This window comes from Aphelocoma coerulescens, chromosome 5 (assembly GCF_041296385.1).
Source record: "Aphelocoma coerulescens isolate FSJ_1873_10779 chromosome 5, UR_Acoe_1.0, whole genome shotgun sequence".
Taxonomy (NCBI): domain Eukaryota; kingdom Metazoa; phylum Chordata; class Aves; order Passeriformes; family Corvidae; genus Aphelocoma; species Aphelocoma coerulescens.
In genome coordinates, this window is record NC_091019.1 from 50,867,022 (window position 1) to 50,891,647 (window position 24,626).

At 38.2% G+C, this 24,626-nt stretch overlaps 1 protein-coding gene across 1 annotated transcript in view; it reads right to left on the reverse strand.

Annotated features, from left to right (window-relative positions):
- Positions 1 to 2,654: 2,654 nt before the first annotated feature.
- The window catches only part of NRDE2 (NRDE-2, necessary for RNA interference, domain containing), a 29,013-nt gene continuing 7,041 nt past the window's right edge, over positions 2,655 to 24,626 (reverse strand). The window contains exons 5-14 of the mRNA XM_069018064.1: positions 21,797 to 22,259; positions 21,203 to 21,605; positions 17,471 to 17,604; positions 15,345 to 15,465; positions 13,178 to 13,353; positions 12,097 to 12,483; positions 10,008 to 10,936; positions 7,669 to 7,807; positions 4,189 to 4,260; positions 2,655 to 3,555 (exon numbers count right to left, since the gene is read on the reverse strand). Of these exons, the coding sequence (XP_068874165.1) occupies positions 3,430 to 3,555; positions 4,189 to 4,260; positions 7,669 to 7,807; positions 10,008 to 10,936; positions 12,097 to 12,483; positions 13,178 to 13,353; positions 15,345 to 15,465; positions 17,471 to 17,604; positions 21,203 to 21,605; positions 21,797 to 22,259 (2,950 nt within the window). The 3' untranslated portion in view covers positions 2,655 to 3,429. The remainder of the gene's footprint in view (positions 3,556 to 4,188; positions 4,261 to 7,668; positions 7,808 to 10,007; positions 10,937 to 12,096; positions 12,484 to 13,177; positions 13,354 to 15,344; positions 15,466 to 17,470; positions 17,605 to 21,202; positions 21,606 to 21,796; positions 22,260 to 24,626) is intronic.

Consider the following 24,626-nt stretch of genomic DNA (forward strand, 5'->3'; position numbering starts at 1 on the left):
CTGTTTTGGTGGCAAAGTCCTGCTGTTTACATGGAACTGTTGTATTCTCTGACTTACTTTCAAGAACAAATGCTGGTGCCTCAAGAGTGCTTGTCTCAGCGACCCACACCACGTGGGGCAGGGAGCAATGCAGGTACTCCAACTCTCCTGAGGCATGGCAGTCTGTTACAACTACTCTAGAGTTGCTGTTGTTCTTGGTTACCTTCTTTTATCTTTTTTTAGGGGCTAACTAGGACAAGTCACTTTTAAGTAACCTCCTTGGCATCAGTCATTTATACACAAAAATCAACAAGTGTGCAATCCTGAGTAACACTGAGTCCAATTTAAAGGTACCCATCTCTAGCACTTGCAGCTTTTAAGAGAGAAAGATGGATGCTCATTAGTAATCTTACCTTAAACATCTAAACATGTTTGGATAGGGTAAGATTATAAATTTGTTTTTCCAAAAAAGGTTACAGTTCATTATGTAAGTATCCGAGCTAGAGAATGTCTCTGAAAGGAACCAACATAGTAGTAGGAGCACCATGCTGCCCAAGGCAGGACATGTGTGCTCATAAGGCATCAGCCCCAGTGCTAGAGGTGCCAGGTCTGTCATGCAGCAGATGTGCACAGAGAAACTCTAACTACATGTCCCATGCTTGGTGTTCTACAGCATAACCTTGAATTCTTCCCCTCTACACAAATCTGTGCAGCTCCATTCCCATGGGGGCTGGATGTTTGTTGGCTCAGCTGTAGTCATGCATATACTCCTTATGAAGTATCCTGGGTAGTACACTTCTGTAAAGGGTTTGTCAAGTTCTAAGTAATTAATTTCCAAATGCTGTACATGTGATCTTTAATGTTTGTATAAAAGTTCCACATGCAAACCAGTTATGCAACATGCAGTCTTTGTTCTGGGAACTTTCTGTGGGAGCAAACACAGACCAGTAACAGACGGTGGAGTTACACCCAGAGCAATGCCTTTGCTTACTGCCACTGCTCCAACAACAATGGTAGCAGCAGGGCCAAGGGATTCTATTTTTCTATGTAAAAATTATGTAGCCCATTGTTAAAAATGAACCCTACAGATGAATTATTTAATCTGGATGACAGAAACCCTGAAATAGAATTGTTTTTCATCTGGAGCTAGAAAAACAAGTTTTATTACCCATTCTTACAAACCTCAGGAGATCTGTGTTCTTGGAAAGGTCACAAAAAGCTAGGGATTTTGTTGCACTTTCTAACTATGGCAGTTGATCTCATCATTGCTCGAGGGGCTGAAGAGCTTTATGACGTGTGGCAAGCAAGGCACTTTTTATTTGGGACAGGGCTGTTACTGCTGGCTCCAAGCAACAGCCACAAAGAGGTGGCTTCAGCTCCCTGAAGAGCAGCTGCACTGCATTGAATGAACCCAAGGACTCTGTTTTAGTACCCTGTCTGCCACCACAGGAACTGAAAAACATAAATGTTTGAAAATTCAATTCTTAGCTTTTGCAGCAGAATTACTTCTACCACTTGGACCAAAGTTTCTGAACTTGAACATCAAGACAAAAGTAATAAATATCAGGAGAAAGTGAACAGCAAGTATATTCCCCACAAGGACAGGAAAGCTACTGGAGTCTGAATTAAAAAGCAGGACTTGCTCCAGGAAGCCTCTGACCATTCAAATGAAGGAAACAGCCCAGCTGCTGCTTTGGGAGAAACTGTGCAAAGGAAAGGACTTGGGACAGGATACATGGAAGAAAAGAGAAAAGTGATGGATACAGAGGTCATCACTGGAAGTTTTCCAATGTGATTGGAAAGAGAGCTAGTTAATCTCATCTAGGCTACTTGTCCCACAAAAGGTTGGACCAGATGATCTTTCCCTCCCAACCTGGGCAGCAGCACAATCAAGCCTCTCCCCTCTCCGTGGCCCTTTCAGGGCTTTAGAGGAAATGGCATTCTGCTGTGATGGGAAAGCATAAACAAACACAGGCATAATTTGTCATGTTACTGTTCAGGGTACAGAGTAACTTCTACCTCCAATTCAGGAGTTCTGTCATTTTTGTAGGAAGTATAGATTTTAAAAATAAACTATATATTTTTCACAAAGTCTAATCAATTACTTTCACAGCAAAACCAGCATCACTTGTAACTACATCAATATTATAAGGCTCTTCAGAAGTGCTGTAATACCATTTAAAATTATATACATTCCCTGCAATATTTAAAATAATTTTAGAAAGGAATAAATGAAATGCAGCCTGAACTAAAATGTATTCTATCTTGTATCATGGTGGCAAACCAAAGCCAGAAGTTGTACGTCTTTGTCCAGACATAGTTTCATGTGTAATCAGATCTCACCTGCTGGATGATCCCAGTTGCTTTAGTGCTGCTAGTGACAATTAATTTTCTCATGAAAAGCCTCTGAAGCAGTTTTGGGTATTCAGTGGCTGCAGGTATGCTTGTTTCAGATGAAAATCCAGTTTCTGAGCTAAACAGTCCTTTCCATATTTCAGCATACTCTGTCTTACAAAATAAATGTATAACATAATTGTATCTTTAAATTGTTACCAAATTTCGTATTACTTCTCTAGGAGCTTGCTTAAAGTCTCCTGGAATATAAACTGCTTTTTAAACAATCATAGAAGACTGGGCCTTCTTTGATGAGAATCAAGTACAGATCAAACCTCTACTTCTCTTACGACAATTGCCTGGATTTGGGTCAAAGGCAAGTAATCAATTACAAAAATTTGTTTAGAAGTGAGCTGCTCAGAGATGCATTACAGACACATTTTCATTTTTAATACACTCAGAGGTCTATTTAATTAACAAATGAAAAACAAGTTACTTTTGAATTTTCAAATATTCAGGTATACTTTTCATAAATATTTATATTAAAATAGTCATCTGTCAAAGCACAGCAAAACAGGTGCCTGCTCAAACAAAAAATTTACTTTTTACTCACAGTGTATGTACAGATGTAATGGCTGTTTGACTGGGTAGTTACCAGGCATACCAAGCTGAAGGAAATTACTGAAGTCTGCCAACTGGAGGACAGTGGAGCATCCATGTGGCAGATGTTTATTTCCTGTACTGCTCACCAAGTCATAGCTGGCATGTACTGAACCTCTTCTGAACCCTAGGGAATGTAATTTCAAACAACAGAATAAGAAATGCAGGCAACTTTCAACAGGAGGCTATTTAAAGAGGGTATCCTTCTGTGGGAGCCAGCAATACTTCAGAGAAATGGATCCATTACTGTAGGCAAATTGCAGTTCTTGATTCCAGAATACTTGCAGGTAGAACTCCATTTTGATAGGAATTTATATAAAAGATTTAACAGCAACAAAAAAATATCAAGTACATAGTACCCAAGTCCCAACAGAGTTCCTGGATGAAAAGAGATGGATCTAATTGTTAGCTCTGGAAGTAGCCTCAGTACTTTTTCTCCTCTGCTACAATCTTCTTTTAAATCTCTAGTAGCAGATCCAGCTCTTCCATAGGTACCCGCACTCTCAGTTCTTTTTCAGTCATTAGATCGAGCGTCTCTTGCAGATCATCAGGGAAATACTCTACTGCATCCATATAAAGTACCTGGAAAGACAACAAGAACAATTTCTGTGCAACCTTTCTAGCAAGAAACACAGTATAAAGAAATATGTGAACAGCTACAACTCTGTAGCAAGAACATAAATATTTTGTATTCTTTAAAGTAATACAAACAGGATTAGTACTCTAAAGCAACGGCCAAGTAGATGTTTAAGCAAGTCTTTTCCAACTCTTACTAAATAACTTCATTCAAAAAGATAAAATGGAGGTCAAGAGGCACTGGAGCATTTGCAGCACATACAGACATTACCTGAGGAGTTGCAGGTTCTCCTAAATAATTTTATATATTATTACATAAATCATTTTTTATCTGGCTGTGTATTTCTGATACTACCATGCTCATGATAAAAGTCTGAAAGGCTCAGTCATTTCTAGATCATTACTGCTGTGCCTCAATGCAACACCTGCCTGTCCTGAAACACAAACAGCACTGACTACTGACCCTGTTTCCATTTAAGATGCATCTCTTATTTGCAGAAAATCCTAACATTACTTCCTCAGAAACCTCTCATTTGCATCTAAGTCCTTACAACAACTACTAAATATTAACTTTTTTTTCAAATACAGAACTTCAAAAATTAAAGTATGATGACAAGTTTACCTGTTTTCTGTGCTTACCTTTGCCCAAGGACAGTTTTGAAGGGCTTTATAAAACAACCCTTTACTTTTTTCTTTTTTTCCTAGTGAAGCCTGTGTGATAAAAAAAATGTTCATACTTTAGTGCAGTAATAGCTGAAATATTGAAACAGTTACTTTTGAGAGAAAGAAATGATTGCTGAAAAGCTCAGTGTTCTTCTGTTGTGAACTCCTTTTTACTATACACTGTGGTAGCTATGCAATTTGTCAGGTTACACTCCTCTGACATCTTAAAGGGAGTTTCAGGGCTTTACTTTTAAGACAAGTAGGTGAACAAGGACTCACAGAAAGAGCCTCTGCTTGAGTATTTCAGTTCAAGTCAGCCTTTGCCTAGATTTGATAGTAATACTCAGCAGTGCAAATCGTGTATATACGTGTTCTTACTCAGCAGCAGTTTGGTACAGCTGAACTTCCTTCCATACAAAAATGGATATGAAAAATTAGCAACTGTCTGGAAGGAGTTAAAACTTCTTCCTCAAAGCACCCATTTAACTATGTGATACAAGTACAGAGCACACAGCTATCATGAAGTTTAGAAAGAGAAAGGCAGCAGAGGTCAGAGTACTGAACAGTCTCCTTAGCTTCAGTCATCCCAGTTACAGGTAGAAATAATTACAATCTCCTGTGAAGAAATATTTTGAATTGAGATACTTTAAAGAATACTTAACAAATGGTTTTTACAGCAAAACCAAAAAACCCACTAATTTCAGAATACTGAAAATACACTAAATATTTTGTGATCTTTGGAGAAGTCTTTCATAATGAGTTTGTTTTCTTCTATCCTGACTACATCAGTACTGCTGCTAAAAATCAAAAGGTTCCCTTGTCAGTTCTTGAAATTTAGGAACTCTTTTGCAGCTCTGCAAAGAGCTTTCAGTAGTGTCTTGCCTCTGCCTTTTTCACAGAATTGCAGAGGTTGGAAGGAAGCTCTGAAGACCATCTGCTCCAAGCCCTCTGCTCAAAGCAGGATCAGCAAAAGCAGGCTGCTCAGAACCACATCCAGTTGGGTTTTGAGTATCTCCATGGTTGGAGACTACATAACCTCTGGACAATCTATTCCAGTGTTTCATCACCCTCCCAGTAAAAAAGCTTTTCCTCATGTCTGAATGGAATTTTACATATTTAATCTTGTGGCTATTGCCTCTTGTCTTGTCACGAGGCAGCACTGAGAAGATTCTGGCTGTCTTCACACCCTCTTATGAGGTATTTCCATACTTTGACAGAATCTTCCAGGAGCCTTCACTTCTCCAAGATGAATGACTGCAAATCTCCCAGCCTCTCCCTGTATGACACATGCTCCAACCCCTCATTCATTTTCATGGTTCTCAGCTATTCAAAAGGAGCCTGGACAGACCAAGAGCAGAACATGGTGCTTTGGCCACTCCTCTTGATTTTTATCAGCTGCAAACTTGCTGATGGTACAGACTCTCATCCAGATCATTACTGACAATGTTAAAGGGCACTGGTCCCAGTATCAATCCCTGGGGTACAGCACCAGTGGCTGGCCTGCAGCAGAGTTCATACTGCTGACTACAAGCCTTTGAGCCTGGCAGTTCAGCCAGAGTCCAGCCCATATCACTGTCCACAACCCATGTTTCATCAGCAAAGAGAAAACAGAGAGATCTACAGAACTTAGTGTAATACTGAACAATCACAAGTTCTTCTATGACTGTATCTGAAAATTTTAATATTTCTAATTGATTTTGCTTCTCTAAACAATGTTATTCCAAGCTATTACTGTAACAGTATTTTCCTCCATCTTATTAGCATCTAGTAAATACTCCTTGTTGTTCTTGTGAAAAGGTATCTTCCACAAATGAAGCACTAGTGATAAAATACATAATGGGCGATATTTAGCATTTATGCATACTGGGGTGTCATTATTAGTTTGTAAAGAATAGCAGTAATTCAGGTGTACATTCCTACAAAGAAAGTTGTATAAAATATTTACAAGCAAGTATTTGTGTAGAAATGGTTACAATTAACAGTCTCATGCAAGAGATCTTCTCAAACACAAAACAAGATCTCTCCTTCCCCTGCCTCCTCTGTATTTCACAGCCTTCTGGATCCCCCTCTGACAACTCATTACACCAGGGGATGTGAACAGAGGAGTAACATGAAAATGGAAGTCATTACCTTAGGGTTTTCATCTTCCATATTGTACTTTGGAGAAGCCAGAAAACCAAGATAGCAAAGCTGACTATATGATTTTATTTATGTAATTCCATGGGGAATTATGGAAGAAACGAACATTATTGCTTTTTAGCATTGAACTGCAACACCAGTTAACAGAACTTTTATATGCAGCTTTTAAGTTTCAAAAGACTGTCAAAATTGAAGGCAAGTTATAGAAGCTATAGCTATGTTCTGCCTACCATGCATTTATTTTGCATGTGGACTGCACCTCAAGTGTTGAGGGAGCTGGCAGATGTCACTGAGAGGTCACTCTTGACAATCTTTGACTGATCACAGCAACTGGGAGAAGCACCCAAAGACTGAAGAAAGTAAAACATCACTCCTGTTTTCAAGAAGAGGAAAAAGGAGTATGCAGTGAACTACAGGCTGGTCAGCCTCACCTTCTGCCCTGGGAAGGTGACAGGGCAGCTAACCCTGGAAACTATTTCCAGGCACGTGAATGAAAAGAAACTCAGCAGCAGACTGTGAATTCACTCAAGCTCATGACAGACCAACTCAATAATCTGCCATGATTAAATGACTGGCCTGGTGGATAAGGGGAGAGCAGTGGACATTGTCTGTCTGGACTTCAATAAGGCCTTTGATACTGTCTCCTGTAAGAGCCTCCTAAATAAGCAGCTGACAAAAGAACTGGATGCACAGACAGTGAGAAAACTGTCACAAAGTCTGGGCCCAGAGGGTGGTGATCCATGGATCAAGTCTTGTTGCAGGTCAGTGACTAGCAGTACCCTGGGGGACACTAATTGGGACCAATCTCATTTAACAGCTTCATTAATGATCTGGCTAATGGTGCAGAGTACACTCTCAGCAATCCTGCAGATGACACAAAACTGAGAGCAGTGGCTGATACACCCAAGGGTCATGTTGCCATCCAGAAGGGATTCACAATGGAATGAAGAAATCAGCTGACAGGAACTTTGAAGTTCAACAGGAAGTGCAAATTCCTTCACCAATATATGCTAGGGTCTACTCCACTGGCAAGCAGCTTGACATCTATTGATATGTTATGACATACTTTTTATCTGTGTAAGATGACAGACACAATGTCTGCATCTGTATTAAGACTACACTGTCAGAAGCTATTACTCCTAATCCACATGAATTACATTTTCCTTAATGTTCCCAAAAATTAGGAGCAGTACAATTCAAATATATCACCTTGCAAATCACAGAAGCATGGCAGCATTTAGTATTCATTTTCCTAAGCAGTATTCCAGCCGTGCTTGTGAGAATTCCAAAACAAAACAAAACTGATACTCTTCTTACCATAAAGTTCAAATACATTCTCCACAGCAGTGGACAATGGGTACCATTTTCACTCTGAACTGCATGTTCAAATAGAGCTACAATCCGATTTGTTAATCCAGTTTCAGGAATAGTACAATGTATTTCACCAACATCTGCCCTGAAACACAGAGGAGAGAAGAAACAACAGTCCTTTAAACCTAAGCCAAGGGACCACATCCGCGTAAGAAGGGGTAAAGAACAATGTACTGTCTGTTCACAGCACCCTATATAGCCAGGCTTTGGTAATTCCTGCTATAAACTCAATGTTATAAACCAGATTTTTAGAACTTGCTAATGAAATCAACACATTTCTACATAGGAAAATTAGGGAAAAAATATAAATATTTTTTGAAAATTCATGTAGCATGTTCAAAAATCATTTATCTTTGAACATGATAATTCACTATCATATGATCTTAAAACGTCTTAGTCTACCTCCAAGATCATTCTAAGCTTGGCAGAGAAGCTCAAAAGAAACTCAAGTCTGGATCAGCACATCTTCTTCTGGTGCCCAGGCAAGTTTGTTCAAATTTACCCCTCACTTTTGTAAGGCCATACATTGGTCTTCGATCAAGGTTAAAATTACAACTCTGGATTTCAACCACAATTACAACAGCAATTTTCACCCAGAGATTCAAATCCCCTAAGTTCCAGGCAGAACACAAAAAAAGGTATGTAGTTTCCACCAAAGCACTGATTTCCTTCTACAGTTGATAAGGACTGGCTTACTTTGGATGCTTGAGCTTGAAGAAAAAGACTGGAGCACTGATGGCAACATCACTTGTCTGTGCATGTTCTCTTAGCCTGTCAGCTTGTTCCACTCCCCATTAACATTTGGCTCCTAAGCTGTCTCTTTTTTTCATGTGCCTTTCAAGTAATTTTCCCTCTCATCTTAACCTTTGCCATAAGGGAATATTATGTAACCTACTCTGCATGTAGTCAAACATTTGAAGCCTTGTACCTAACACTGACTTACGAATGTTCCTGTTTTACCCTTCATGTTCATTTTTTCATCTGAATTCCATGCACTTAAGCAGAAATACAAACCAGAATATGAAATAGTCAGACATAGCACAGACATTTTCTTATTTTGTCACAACATCACAAAACATTAGTTTTATGCATGACTGACAGGCCACTTATCTCCCTGCTGCAGTAGTTCAGCTCTGCTCTTGCAACACCCAACTTATTCCTTATAAAAATAATGTATAGGAAAGGCTTTACTAGCAGTGAACAATCTGGAAAGGAACTCAATGTCACTGAGAAAATAATTCTGAAATTTTCAGTTCCAAGTAACAATAATGAAAACCTATCATAGTGTTAATCCGTAATTAACAGAAAATCAAAGTACAATCTTCATTTACATTTGGCGGCTGTACAACCCTTAGTCTGTGTCATCCTAAATTGTAGTAACAGCTCAGGAATGTCACTAGCATGTCTGAATGCCTGCTGCCAGTCTGCAGCAGTCAAAGAAGTGGATGCCCCATAATTTCAAAGTATACTGATAATCATGTCATTTCACCAAGTGTGAATATTGTGAGCTTACAGCTATGTAAAACGTCCAGGTAACTCTTCCCTAGAAATCTGTTCCTATGTACAGACACAACCAACCAAGCTGTCGATGTCACTGGAGATACGTAGGTAGCAGTGGATACATAGCTCCAAACAATGAGAAGACAACAGTTAAGAGATTGAGCTCTAGGAATGAACATGTACCTTGTTCCCCATATCTCCTACCCTTCTCACCTTTCTCAGGAGCAAAAAATTTGAGCCAAGACCACTGTGAATTCATAGAATTTTCAGCCTCTTCTACCTAGTAACAGCCCCATATGAAAACTGAACTCTCAAGGACTCACTATGGAAACAGATCTGCCACAACTGTATTCTGTGATTCAGGAGTAAAGTAGGGCAGCCAGCTCAGACAGAAACTGCAGCGTAGCTCTCTGTATTATGCTCTTTATTGCTGTAGTACTAAAATACAGCAGTTTCTAAGCTCACAGTGTCTATCTTGACCATCTAAGCAGGCTTAGTTATTTAATAATTCCTTAAAGAAAAGTGTATCATCCTGATACCAGTAGCAAGTAATCAAACAAATTCAAATACAATCTGGCTCGGTAGAAAGGACATAACGCTATCACCCAGGGCTCTAATTCTGTTCAAGATTCTGCCACTGACTCCCTGTTCAGCCTTGAACAAAAAACCTCTAGGCTACAGCTTCTTCATCTGAAAAATGAGAACTATGATAGCATTTTCTCTCCTCTGTTAGGTGATTAGACCGATTCAAAAAAGCGTAATTGTAAGGAGCTGCAAGGTATTACCTCTGGACCTTCTCTGTGAGTTTTTTTCTCATCTGCTCTGCTTGGATTGCGAACAGCCATGGCTCTAAAGAGTTAGAAGACCTTGTGACATTATCAAAAAATCTTCGCGCTTTGCTCGCACTATGAGACTTCCTCTGGATGTGGATGTATGACCTCCAAAGAGATTGGTTGCTAGGATACCGTTTCAGAGCCTCCATTAGTGCCTCTCGCAGGGGATTCAAAGGATAAACACTAATTTTCATGTGGAATCTCAGTAAATTTGTATGCAGCAGTGTGACAGCTTCAAGAGCAGTGGGAAAATTTAGAATGCCAAAATTCTCTCCAGTATTTTCACATTTCTGTGAACCAGAAGCTTCAAGTTTTTCTGAAGCCTGGGTATAAATTAATACTGCAGCATCAATCCCAACAGTCAAATACTGGAACAGTGCATAACAACCAACCAGGTTAACCAGCTGATCAGTATCATTGACCTGATCCTGATCAGAAACTGGTGTTTTACTTAAATAATCTTGCAGTGCATGCTCATATGTTTTACGAGCTTTCAAGACATTCACAGATAACACTTGTCCACTATAGGGCACATATGGTCCGTTTTCAGTCAATTTGGTCAATATGTGAACAGCACGTGACATAACAGCTCCTTCTATACTTTCTAGCAGTTCCACTTCCAGCTGAGCATAAAGCAGGCTGAGGCTGCAGAGCTGGGCACTCTTCAATCCTCCTGTTCCTGCTGTGCAAAGAGCTGTGTCAAACACCTTCCTGGCATCATCTGTGTTACCAAGCAGCCATTCTAGGTATGCATAAAGTTTCCAGAGACAAAGGTTGTTTCGGTTGTCAGGTGCTTTAAGGAAATTCTTGGCCAACTTTTTACTCTTCCTCCCTTGTGCTTTTAGCTTCTTTTTCTTTTTTGCTTGGAGACACTGAATTACCTGCAGGAGAAAATAAACAGAGCATATTTTGAGAGGGATGGAAGAAGAAAGGAAAAAAAAACCTTCACAGCAATTTTTTTATTTCATTACTGTGTTTTGTTTTCATATTGTTTAATATTTTACCACCAGCCAGATCTGTTGCTACTGAGTACTGTTGTCCCAACTGCCTGTTGTCGGCTCCCTCCAACACAGTCAAATTACAAAGGCTTGTTCTTACTCCTGCTACTGACATTATGTAATAATATCAAACTTCACTCTTTTAAAAGGCCAGCTGCTCAAACACAGAGCTGCTAACTTGTGATGGTTGAGAAAAGGAAAAAAATTGATGTAGCTTGTGACTACCACAAATAAACCCAAGTAGCTTTTCACAGCAGGCAACATGCTAACAGACAAATGTGGAGATTGGATGGGAAGACTACAGGACATGAGATCTTCTTGTCAGGTAGTGTTGAGGTAAGAGAGGGTGAGCTTACCCATAAGGAAACACAGTATCAAACTTTCTTAAGAACTAGGAAGGCAACCTGGAACCTCTGCCCTTCTCTGGGCATTTATTAGAGAAATTTTACTTGAATAAATCCATATGCACAGAATCACAGAATTTTGAGGGTTGGAAGGGACCTTAAAGATTATCTAGTCCTAACCCCTCCTGCTGCAGGCAGGGACACCTCACACTACACTAGACTGTTCAATGCCTTATCTAACCTGGCCTTGGACACTGCCAGAGTTGGGGAAAGTGATATGGTGTTATATCCTTCAAGAACACTACAAAAGTAACTTGTACAGGAGGCAGAAAGTTTCTTGATTAGGTGTTTTTGTTATGGTATCAGGGATTATTCACTTAGCAGTACTTGGCTGACTCATTTTGCACTGTAAAAAACCCCTTGTAGCAATTCCTGTCCAGCATAAAATGTATCATATAATAACATTTACCCAAAACTTCAAAAAATAGTTTGCTACAAGCATGCCACCCTGTAACATGCACTGAAGAAAAGGGGTTTTTGCTTCTTTTCCCCCTTGTACAATCTTAACTGGCATTTCCTGATTTGAATACTTAGTCCTGCAAGACAACTTGCATGAAAATTTATTTAAATTCAATATAAACATTAAAACAGAAGAAAGCCACATATCACAAAATTGATTATATGCAGACTCTTCATTACCTTAGATATTTCATACTGTAGCCAACAAATGGCCAGGTTAGATTTTTCCTTTCCTGTAAATATCTGGGACAGAACTTGGAAGACATTCTGTATGAACTCCTCTCCTTCTTTACAGTGGCCTATCTGATGCCTGCCTCGTAACATAGTATCCATGTGACCAATACTGTTGAATCCAGAAAGTGGAAAATCAACAGAAGTCAGTGGTTTATCATCATAAAGCACACTGTCAAAGATGTTATTTTCATCCATGGCAACATAGAGACTGGAAGGAAAAGGTTTACTTGTACATGGAACTCCCAGGAATTGCAAAAAAGAGTACAATAATTGATGCTGAAGCCTTGGATTAGAAAGACGGATTAAAGATGGTCCAAGATCATCAAATAACACCTAAAAAAACCGAAATTAAAACAAATTCCATTAATTTACGCAATCAAATAAAGAAGCAAATCCATAATCTATATAATTAAATAACTTTTTCAAATCAATATGATTTAGAATTACTATTAAATGGTATCAGAATGTCATTTAAATTAAAAACAGACAAGTTAAACAAGCAATCTGTTTCTCCAGTCAGACTGTAAATTTGCTGTCAAGTGATTTCTTTGCCTGTGAGCAACAAAGACCTCCACAGAAAACTTAGAAAATGAAGGTCTAGAAGACTTTAATGCATAGGCCATTTAACACATTCCAATTTGAAAATCAGTGTCTGACTTGACCTATTTCCCAAGGAATAAAAATTATCCAACTATCTGACTTGAAGGCAATGAAAACTTTATTTAATGCACATCTCTTCTTAAGCTCATATTTCTGTGAGATTTCTCCACACAGATGACAGGAATCACTGAACAGCAAAGATAGGCTATTTGCCTCCAGATTTTCCAAAGTTTACCATAAGCTTCCCATGGTTTTCATAAGTCTCAGCACAAAACCTCAGGCAAATTTTGAATTTCAAAGAAAAGATCTTTTTTCCAAACAAAGGAAAATATTACTCTTCTACAATACCCACACAACATGGCAATGAATTCAAAATAAAGGATAACTAGTCTTATTATCTCCCCTTGTTCTATTTTAGCACAGTGACCTGTCTTTCTGGATCTTCACAATCTTCTTCAGTTTCCTTTTTGGTTTTGTCTGGCCTCCAAGGTAACCAGTGCCTTGCTTCACGGGAATATTCAATATCCAACCAAATATGCCACTTGGGAAGAGTTTTATCTTTTATTTCTTGATCCTCATCTATCTCTTCATCATCCTCATCATCTAAAATCAAATCAATATATAAACACACAAAATTATTAAAGAAAAATTAATCCACCAAATCCAAAGGCCAGACATGACATACGCTTTAACTACATTAACAATGGAAGTAAATACAGCGTTAATAAAACAACACACAAGACATAGCTGAGAACTTCCACATCACTGTTCTGGGGTTTGACACCAAGTCTGTAAAAATAGGAAGGTAGGAAGCTTCCAAACTTTTAAAAGCTGTAAATTAGTGTCAGCACTCAAACTTTTTCACAGAGGAGAAAAGGAAACACTGACAGGCTGTGGACCACTTTTATCAACACCAATTTGCAAGCAACAGCCAAGAGTCAGTCATCCTTTTGTGCAATTTAGATTCTTCACTTCATACCTGGACATAAAATTTCAAGTATGCTCTATGAATACTAGTGTGCATAAAACATTTTAAGAAAACCACTGTGTATTAAAAATGGTACTTTAATATTAAACATTGCAAACAAGTTTGGCCATGTTACTTTATAGTAAGTGGTATTTTCAGCATTTTAATTAATGTGCAGCTGAAACAACCCATGTAATTACACATACACAAAAACGGACATGCTTAACCACATGCCACTATTATATACTTTCTGGACTATTGGACAAAATTACCATATTTTTCCTCTGACTGCAATATATTAATTCCATGCAGAAACTGAGGAGCACCTATAGACGAAGGGAAAGCTTGTAGAGATGTTTTTTGTTGATGAGGAAAAGAAATAGCCCTCAAAATTTAATGGTTACAAAAATCAAGCCATTTCTACACCACCTCCAAATTCTTGATCCTGACATCTGCCATTAACTAACACTCCCAATCCCACCTCTTCTTAAATTTCAGGTAAAACAACCAGGTTGTTGCAAGATTTTTACTCTGTGTATTTCTGTGATCAACAGTATCTCCTTTAGTCAGCAACTCTATGAAAGAAGACAGCATTTCCACAATCTAATCAAAGTTTGAAGAAACCTGATGGTTTTTGATGAACACTCAATTGTAGATTGCACCTGAACTTTAGGGGTTGACATGTATGGGGAAAGCATTGGTACATATTGGATCTGCCCAAGACTGACAGTGGTCCTCTTCTCTATACTGAGTTTCTCAATTAGTGAACAAAATGTCTAGAGCCATCAAAAATAAAACTGCTGACCTCAGTTATAGGCCAAGGAAATTCCATCTTAAACCAGGGACAAGGGGAGCACTTTCACTTCCTTTGTTTACTGAAAACAGACCCAAACTTGCTTCATCAGAGTTGCTACAGCAGTAGGATTAGTAAAAGCAAAGACTGCTCATCTTTGGTCAGACACATTCCAGCCTCCTGCTTCCCTGAAAGCTTTAGCTGTTTGAGAAACAGCTCGTGGTGCTATAGACCACAAGACAAAGTGAGGCTAAGCAGCGGGGAGTGTTTTCTGTGTCCCTGCTCATCTAGAAGCAATCCAGCCAGGTGAAGACACAATTCCTTCATTTTCTGCATCACAAAGAGAAAGGAAAGGTTTTCCTCCTATTTTAACTATACCTTTGCTTAAGAAACTGAAATCTGATTCTAGAAATGGAATCATAAATCTAGGTATCTTTGAGGCAACTGTCATCTAATAATATAATACCACCTCATCTATTAATATGGTGAAAGGGTCTTAAGGGAAGTAGCTTCCTTTCACTTTTGATGGTCATGAATCTCCACCAAGTACTCACACCTTTAGCTTTAGTTTTTCAACATAAAGTGGAGGATATGTCACCCTCTTCCTTAATTCTCACTGTATAAAGGACAAAAATGTTCCATAAACAATAACGTGCACGGAACATTCAAAACATGCTATTCCCTGTGAAGTGTGATATACATCATCCTGATCTCAGTAAATATTTTTTTAAATTTGTATGCAAAAAACATGACAAGAATCAGATTATATAATTCTAATCAAAATGTTTAGAAGAACATAGGGACATACAATTACACATACTGACACACACATACCAGGCTTAAGAACAACCCAGCCACCCTTTTCTTGTTGGTGCATCCATGCTTTCCAGCCTCTTGCTCCTTTTTCTCCAATTCGTGGTTCTCCACTATCCCAAAAGGGCTCAAAGAATTCCACCTATTGTTTTTGACAGGATCGACCAAAACAAAACATACAGAAAAATAATTTTTGCTGTTGTACAGACATCAGCTGTGTCAACTTAAATCTTCCAGACCCTAAAAACACCTATCTGGATATAATTTCTGTATCTGAGGACTTTGTTAGATGCTGCTTAAGATTCATCAGGAAAAACTGAGTACTTCAGTTATGCCTGTGGCACATAAGGACTGTCATCAGCTCTTCTCATGAAAATAAAGATTGTTTTAGCAAAATACTTTTGTGCCTCAGTCCTTTATAGATCCTTCGAAGATAAAGATCCAAAGTCCCCAGGATGCAGCTTTCAAAACCCAAAACTCCCCTCCTCCCTAACTTCCACAGGACCATGAAGAGTTTGGCTAATGGAACGATAACTCAGTCACACACCTATGGTCAAATCGAAATGTTACAGTTGCACATAAATATGACTGGACTAAGGACAAGAGAAAAAAATCAGTAAGGAATTTCATCTTTCAGGTTTAAGGGTGGTCAAAAAGGTCAGGGCGCCTTTCCAGGGAATCAGAAGTCCAGGGTTCTAGTCCTAGTGAATTTGTCACTGCCAGTATGCAATCAGTCATCTCTACGTTCATCAACCCCTCCTCTGTGTTGTGTATCTGTAGCTCTAATGACCATCCCTGTCCTATTACATGCTTCTGCTGTGTACCAACCCCTGGCTTGGACATTGAGATGTGACTGTTAGTACAAATATTAACAATAAAATTTACTCCAAGAAAAATCAAGCATCAACACATCAGAAAATTCAGGGTTTACAGCAACTGCAAAATATAATTCTGCTCCTCATGGATTTATTCTTTGCTGCAAGTGAGAAAGTGAACTGTGAAAAGAGTACAGAAACGAGTAATTCCAGACTGAGTCATAACACTTTTGTAAGAGAGCAGAATGTGTGATCAGCTGTAAATCAGGCATTTTCCTATTTTCAAGAACTGCACTTTCCAACCTAAGCATGGTCCTTTTGAATTGAGGTTCCTTTTCATCCTGCTCTAAGATTTCTTAAATACAACAGATAATGCAGTTTTTCAAATGATTTGAACTGTAACTATGTGTATCTGTGCAATTACACTAAATCCTCCATGATAGCTATGACTGAACTCTAAATTTTAGCTCTTTAAGGAGACACCACTATTTTTAAACCTGTATGATTGCTCCATTTGTGGGTAACAGTATTAATTGAGAGAGCAAGAACTAGAGTCTGGGTTTCTGGGGAAGATAGTGAGGTAACAGAAGCAAATTCAAATTTTATCCTCTACAGTAGCCCAGCTGCCTAAATGGTGGCCTCTCTACCACTCATTAAAAAGGAAACAGTTCCTAACAGTTCAGTGGGAGGATGCTACTGGCATCCAAATACTATCCAAATATTATCCAAATATTTCCTTACTACTAGTGGGGTGCGCGTGCAATGTTCTCCTGAACAAATTAAGAGAAAAAGTGATTTAGTACTTCAACATTTACCATTATAAACTGAACAGAATCTCATGGGTCGAATAAAAGGCATTTGAAAGCACGAAAGTCTTCCTAATGTAGCGACCAAATTAATGGAAATAGGTAACAGAGAACCTAAGAGACTTTTGCCAAAAACTGTATGGAACGGAAAGATTTTATGTCCTATCTGCTCTCTCCATCAACAGTAACAGAACAACAGCATTTTGGGGGAAAAGAAGCAGGGCAAGTGCTAACTAGACACAGACATTGGTCAGCTAGCTCAATTTTTTCCATCTTTAATTATTAAAAAAGATAGAAAACGACTGGTTATCACACTTCTATTATATACAGTAGAAAAAGCCATTTGGCCAGTAGTTCCAGAGGACTCACAAGCATTTTTTCAATGCAAGCATCACCTTGAAGAACCTCTAAGTAAACTGTTATCCAAAATATTTCCCTATGTCCTTAAAAATTCATCAACATTTTTCTGGTACAGGATTCTCTGAAATACATAAAGACACACACCCATTTAAATGGAAATTGCTACCTGTCCTCTTGTTGGCAGATCTTTTACACTGTCAGGTTTAAAGAAGGTGAAGTCAATCAGAGCCTGAAACAAAGACACTGCTTTCTCAGAATGGCCAGCCTGTCTCAGAAAGTGGCATTGCTGAATAAATATAGCTGTAAAGTAAACAAGATAAAATTTTAGTATTTCAAATTTTGTTGCAAAGTATTTTATTACAGTCCACAAACATAAAAGTACATATACAACATGCTGTAGAACATAATTGTTTTGGAACAGTATCAAAATCCAAAACACAGGGAGTAACTAGCATAACTGCATGTCAAAATTGTCACTGTTTAATTAACTTTAGGACTGCCCACTTTAAATGTGCCAAAGAGGTAACTTTTTATTCATGCCATACATGCACTGTCCTTACTGATGGAAAGTTAAATACAATGGCCTGAACGTCACTGTATCCAACATCTGTCAGTGGGTCATAGCCCTCTTTGAAGATGCTGGGCAGTATCACAATGCACGCAGCAGGAGATAAAAACAAAAATCCTTTTTGTCTCAGTTTTGCATGAGATATTTACATTGATAATATGTTTCCAATGTATCATTTTCATTCCAATTGTCATTCCCTTTTCCTTTATGTAAGACCTGAGTTAAGAGAAGACCAGTCTTTTGGTCAAAATATTACTGCTTAAAATTAGGGAAGAGCCTTATCCCTTGCTCTTCAACAAATTATTTGTCTATATCCCTAGACTGCCATATCCCTAGTACACATTGAGCCTCAGTCTCAGCTTAAAAAGGGAAGCAAAGTCCCAGTGTTTCTCTTTGTATTTTGCAACAAGAGTCTTAAATGAAAGAGTTGGAGAAATAACAGGTGTTCCAAACACCTCGATTATGAGGCAGCTCAAGGACATTTCAGTGACACTCAGTCACTCCAAATTACACTCCAGTCCTAACAAAATAGAAGCTGTTCAAATTGCTTTAAATCATAATCAACTTGCAAAAAAACCCCAAGCCCATAAAGACTTAAATAAATCACCCACAGCTTGGAAAACAGTAAAACAGTTCTTCAAATACGACTATTCCTTCACTAAACACATTGGCTTTGGAGGGTTTTAAACAATCCAAATATTTAGGTGTCTAGATACATATGTAACAACACAGGTTAGCATCAACTGCTCTTAATCATCATCTTATATTTAATACGTGAGAAATTATTTACTCCTTTTATCTGAATTTAGATGTATATCAGATATATGCACATAAAAACCTGAATTCAGCTAGAAGATATAAAGTAGGCATTTAATCCAATTTTTTCTGTAAAGTCCATGATCACTGCTATTAACAAAGACTTTGAGATTCCTGAAGGTATTTAACAACAAAAACAATGATTAAGTTTATAATACAATCTTCCCAAGTATTTTAATCGATTTAGGCACCGTGTCCAACTACACTGAAAAAATTGTCCTTTCCTAGTCTCTCAGCTTCAGAGATGAACTTTGATTAAAATACTCTAAATGTAGAGAATGTCTCATCAGGATTTGCTGCCAAACTGGTGCCAAAAATAAATTAGAATGTAAAATTTTCTGCATTATAAAAAACAAAAAGGTATTTGAAGAAATGCAAAGATCAGCATTTTCTTTGTGGCAAAAACTGAAAAAAGCATGAATACATACTTAATTTAGTCCATGATGCTAAGACACTTCTGCAGCTGAACTGACTTAAAAGATAAGAATGTTTCTCCCCAGCCACTAGGTATAATTTGAAAAACAGGACTCCCTTTACACATCAAAAATTAAGAATACTTTATCATCTGCTTTATATTAACAGTTCCCAGTAAATTTAAAGTATTATAAATTCTTATCTCAAAATTTACATAAAGACTGATCTACCATTTTAATTAAATTCAGTTTTACCTTTTTTAAATTTAGAAATACTTTTAAAAAGCACCTATTTCCAAGTAGATAATACTGCATACTGAACTGAACACTAGATGGCACAGTTCCGCACTATTTAAAATTAGAGCTCTTAACACTCTGTCCTTAGCAAAGGTCAAAGGTTGAAGATACAAGCCTAATGTACACCTACACTGCTACTCACCTCATAATTAATTTGTGAAATATTCTGTCTATTTCAGCTTAACAAACAACTTGGTAACCTTCCTCATAAGTACACTGTCAATTAAAACTCAGCCCAAGAATTACATAGTTGAGTCACTAATAAAGAAATCTCAAAACAAGAAGTCTCCCAATGGAAATTTCTCTAATCTTATCATTTGAATTCTGAAGGGGAAAAATAGAATACTTGAGAGCGTTCATAAACAAATCACTATAGGCTTAAAAGAGAACAACAAGAAGTTATTTGTGTTTCTGTTCCACTCATGAAGTTAAGTTCATTTTCATTTTAACCTATCTGTGGGTATTGCCAGCAAAAAAGTACTTAGAAAAACTTCAATCTAATATTAGCTAACTTGCTAAAGAAACTCTATTAAAAAAAAAATTCTCATAGCAGTTGGCAAACTGCTTCCTGAGTTTGTATTTCATGAGTCACATGTTCAAATAGGTACAGGAGAACAAAATGAAAGAAAAAACTTCCCATTTCCAAAAATAGATTCTGAAGAAAACACTTGTCCTGAGAATCATTCATTGTGGTTAGTGTACAAAAGTGACTGAAATATTGGAAATCAGAAATAGCAGACGTAATTAGAAGCTACGAGGCTGTACAATATCCATTGGCCAGTAGAGCATTTTCCCTTTGCAGCACTTTTTCCAGTGCTTTATCCAAGATGAATCAGCCAAAGATCGTATGAGATCTGAACACCTAAAACTAATCTGGTAACCCAGCATCTCAATCTGTAAATCCAGACTGGATATTGCATAACATCATTGCTCCAACAGGAATTATAGCACTGGATAAAAACAAGAGGTTTCTTGGACTACGATGCACACGAAAAAAGTGGACTCCTCTATAATAGTCTCTTTTAGATTGAAAACTAATTTTAAAAGAAAAAAAAACAAGGCATGGTGATATTTGTGGTAACACTAATATTTTCCCCTCCTCAGTCTATTCACAGATTAATAATCACAATGACACACCAAGATAGAGAAGCAATATTGAAATGGATAGGCTAAGTCATTTAGCTCCAAATAAATTTAAAGACCATGCCAGAACAAGCATGAACTCATTTCTTCCCTGAATCCACTCCAGCATCCTAACTATCCGACTTATTTTCCTTCCAGGGATAATTATATAATAAATTATGAAGTGGTAGATGTATGCATAGAATAAATACAAAAGGCATGATCACATGGTATTAGAGCTTAGAATTCTCCATCTACAAACTGGGATTCTCAAGAATATTTCACATCAGACTTGTAATGTTCCTTCTCTTTTCTGGATTAAAGTAATCAGCTGTAAAACTTCTGAACAAAAGATAATTATTTTTTCCACAAGTCTCCCTTTTATAAAAGCACATCTCCAGCTGTTGGCTGCAATTCTCTGGTCTTGACATTGTACTATAAACCACTCAACACGTTAAGACTTTACTGGATGTTGTATCATAAACTCTCCTGGGGAAGAGAAGGATCTGCTACATCCATATTTGGTTGGAATATCTGCTTTAATTCTCAGCTAAGAAATCAGGATGCCGGGCATTTTGAAGAGGAGAAAAGCTTCATGCAATACATAGGAAAATCTTTTCTTAATGCAGTTAGCTCCTGTGAAGACCAATCTGACCATAATATGAAACAGAAAGAACCTTACCCAGCATAGCTTCCTCTGTGCCAGGCAGCAGAGGATGGGATACCATGCTGCCATCCTGTACAGCTGCCAATGTTGTCAAACACTTTCCATAGAGACTGTTGATCTTTGAAACAGAAAAGGTAGTGAACTGACTTTGACAGAACAGAAGGTATTTCTTCCACATCTCTGGATTATTGGGATGTAAAAAAATTAGCTTCTGCCATTCTTTGATCAAAGCTGGTGGTTCCCAGAATTCTGTGCAAAGCTTCAGCCTGGCAAGTTTTAGATCAATATTACTTGGATTGCTTTCAATTGCCCTCTCCAAAATAGCCAGTTTCTTTTCCAGGATTAACTTGAGTGATTTTCTTCTTAATTCCTGCTCTCCGCTACTGGCATACAGGCTAGGTCCTCTCATTAATTCATCCTTAAAACAAAAAGAAACATCACTACAACCTTAGGAAGAATGATCACGAGAATCACAAGAATGCTGCCATTTGTGAAGATGAGTTAACAGCTCATTCTTCACCAACAGAAGATATACAGCTCTAAACAAATGAAACTACAATATGATGTTCATTACTTATAATAAGCAACAAGGTCCATTAGAATACATACCTGAAAGGAAATAAATTCCATCCAAGCATTAATATCTCTTGGGTTTTCTCTGACTTTCTTGTTATGTTCTTCCACTTTTGTCATTAGAATGGAGTTAATGTTTATCCCAGGCTCTTGAGTTGTTTGCTGTGTATTTACAGACCCACTGTCTGCACTCTTGCACCCTTTTCCTTGTAGCCACACTGTGGTTGATTGATCATAAATCCCAAGAGGATTAACTTCTGTTGTGTCAGAAGAATCATCAGTTTCCACTTGGGAAACTGGTATAAAAGCAGGTGAGTCAGATGGAGAATTTTTATTACAAACAAGAATCCCATCTGTGTTCAGCATCTTGACGTTGCTCTTTGTGAAGTAGCGCTCAGGTCGACTCTGTACTTGCTTCCTTTTTGATGCAGAACTGTCCCAAGTTATACAGTGTTTCTTTGCATCTATGCCAAGACAGGACTCTCCTTTCCTTTTATATCTTGAAAGAGAAAACACAATTAAACATCTTCCAAAATACGCATTAGAAAAGACACCTCCTTTTGAAAGAAATACTTTCATTCAAATTGACCCAAATAATGTATGTGTAGAGTTTCAAAAGTTTAAGAACCTGGTAACTTTCTCCTTATTTAAGACTTCAACTTATAAATTCTTTCAGTGTCACCACACTTTTAATATCATACTAAGCTTCCTCTGAGTTCAACAATGTATGTCATACTCAAGCAGAAGAAAACCCTTTTTCCTTTCTATCATTTTAAGCCGTGTAGACAAACCTGGAGAAAGAACAACAGACATTATTTAGGGTTATTTAGATTAGATTATTTTAAACTGAAAATAAGATACCAGTTGTTCAGTCCAGTAATTTCCTTCTGCATCCCTAAGCCTCTGTCCATTTTATACATCAAAAAGTGGAGAGAAGCGTGAAGAGAAAAAGAGAGGCCATGTTTATAAAGGCCACAATAATCCTATGGATTAAGATAGGAAAATACCATCTTCAAATATTACCAAGAATGTAATTTCAGTGGCAGATATAGTGGCATGCAATGCTAAAATAACACTCTTCATCTCAGAAAATAGCTGACAGTCCAAAGTTGATAGAAAATTGAAATGAATTGTAACCAGCCAATTTTATTGCAAAGGTATATAACGCTACAAAAATATAACCTATAAATCCTCCCTCCTCCACAAAGAATTATATACAGTATTATTGTATATACAGTAAACAATTTTCCTGAGAAAATAAAGAAGTAAGTGTACATACATAATGCACGAGCCAAGTGTAGGCTCCTTTGGATGGGCTTCTGTATTAATGCAAGGAAATGTTCTGAAGGGTCATCATAGGACCAGTAACCCACTAAGGATGTTGAACTTGCAATTTCATCTCTACTAACTTGAAATGCAGCATTGCATAGGACAGACACATTTTAGTACAACGTCTGGGTGAAATCTGTTTGCTAAGAATATACCTGTAGCTTTTGGGCTTTTTTACAAGGGTATCTAACTACTCAAGTAAGTAAACCTCATGATAAATCTAGTATAAAATAATCAATACCTTCACCTCCCTTTCAAACATAGAAACAGAACAACAGAGACCAAAGAGAGCACTTGCCCAAAGATGATTTATAACGCAACCTGGGATTTCTGACCTCAAAAACGTATCTTTGAATCTGTCCCATGCTGCCATCTCCAGATGGCCCTGTAGTTTGCTACACAGAATGTTTTTAAAAACAACTAAAATCATGCACTTTATGCCCATTATTTCATGCCATCTTTTGCCTTTTAAAACATTTATCCAAGAATCATAGAATGGTTCAGGTTAGAAGGGGCCTTACAGATCATCTCATTCCAACCCCCTGGGCACCTTACACTAGATCAGGCTGCTCAAAGCTCCATCCAACCTGGCCTCGAACAGTTCCAGGGATGGCACATCCTCAACTCCTCTGGGCAGCCTATTCCAACGTCTCACTATCCTCACAGTAAAGAATTTCTTCCTAATATTCAATCAAAACCTACTCTTTTCAGTTTAAAACCATTTCCCTGTGTCCTGTCACTACATGCCCTTATAAAAAGTCCCTCTCCATCTTTCTTGTAGGCTCTCTTCAGGTACTGGATGGAGCCTTCTCTTTTTCAGGCTGAACAACTCCAATTCTCTCAGCCTTTACTCATAGGAGAGGTTCTCCAGCTCTCTGGTGGCCCTTCTCTGGACTCACTCCAAAAGGTCAATGTCCTTCTTGTGCTGGGGACTCCAGAACTGGATGCAGCACTTCAGGTGGGGTCTCACCAGAGCAGAGTGGAGGGGCAGAATCCCCTCCCTTGCCTTGCTGGCCACATTGCTTGGGATGCAGCCCAGGATACAACTGGCTTTCTGGGCTGCCAGCGTGTATTTCCAGCTCGTCATCCACTTGCTCTCATCATTGCTCTCACCCACCAGCACCCATGAGCCCTTCTCGGCAGGGCTGCTCTGGATCTGTTCATCCCCCAGCCTGTGTTGACACTGGGGGTTGCCCTGATCCAGGCGCAGCACTTCCACTTGTTAAATCTCATGAGGGCCCTCTTGTTGAGCTTGCCCAGGTCCCTCTGGATGGCATCCCATCCTTCAGAAGCATTAACTGCACTACTCAGCTTGGTGTTGTCAAACTTACTGAGTGTACACTTGATCCTGCTGTCTTTGTCACTGATGAAGAACACATGAGATAGCACAGGTCCTAGTACAGACCCCCAGGGGATACCACTTGCCACTGACACTGGCCCAAAGCCAAGTCAAATTTTGAAATAGGCTACTCAGTTATCTTTTCTCATCTTCTATATAAAAATGTCACAGCCAGACTCAAGCGACTCCGTGATAGTT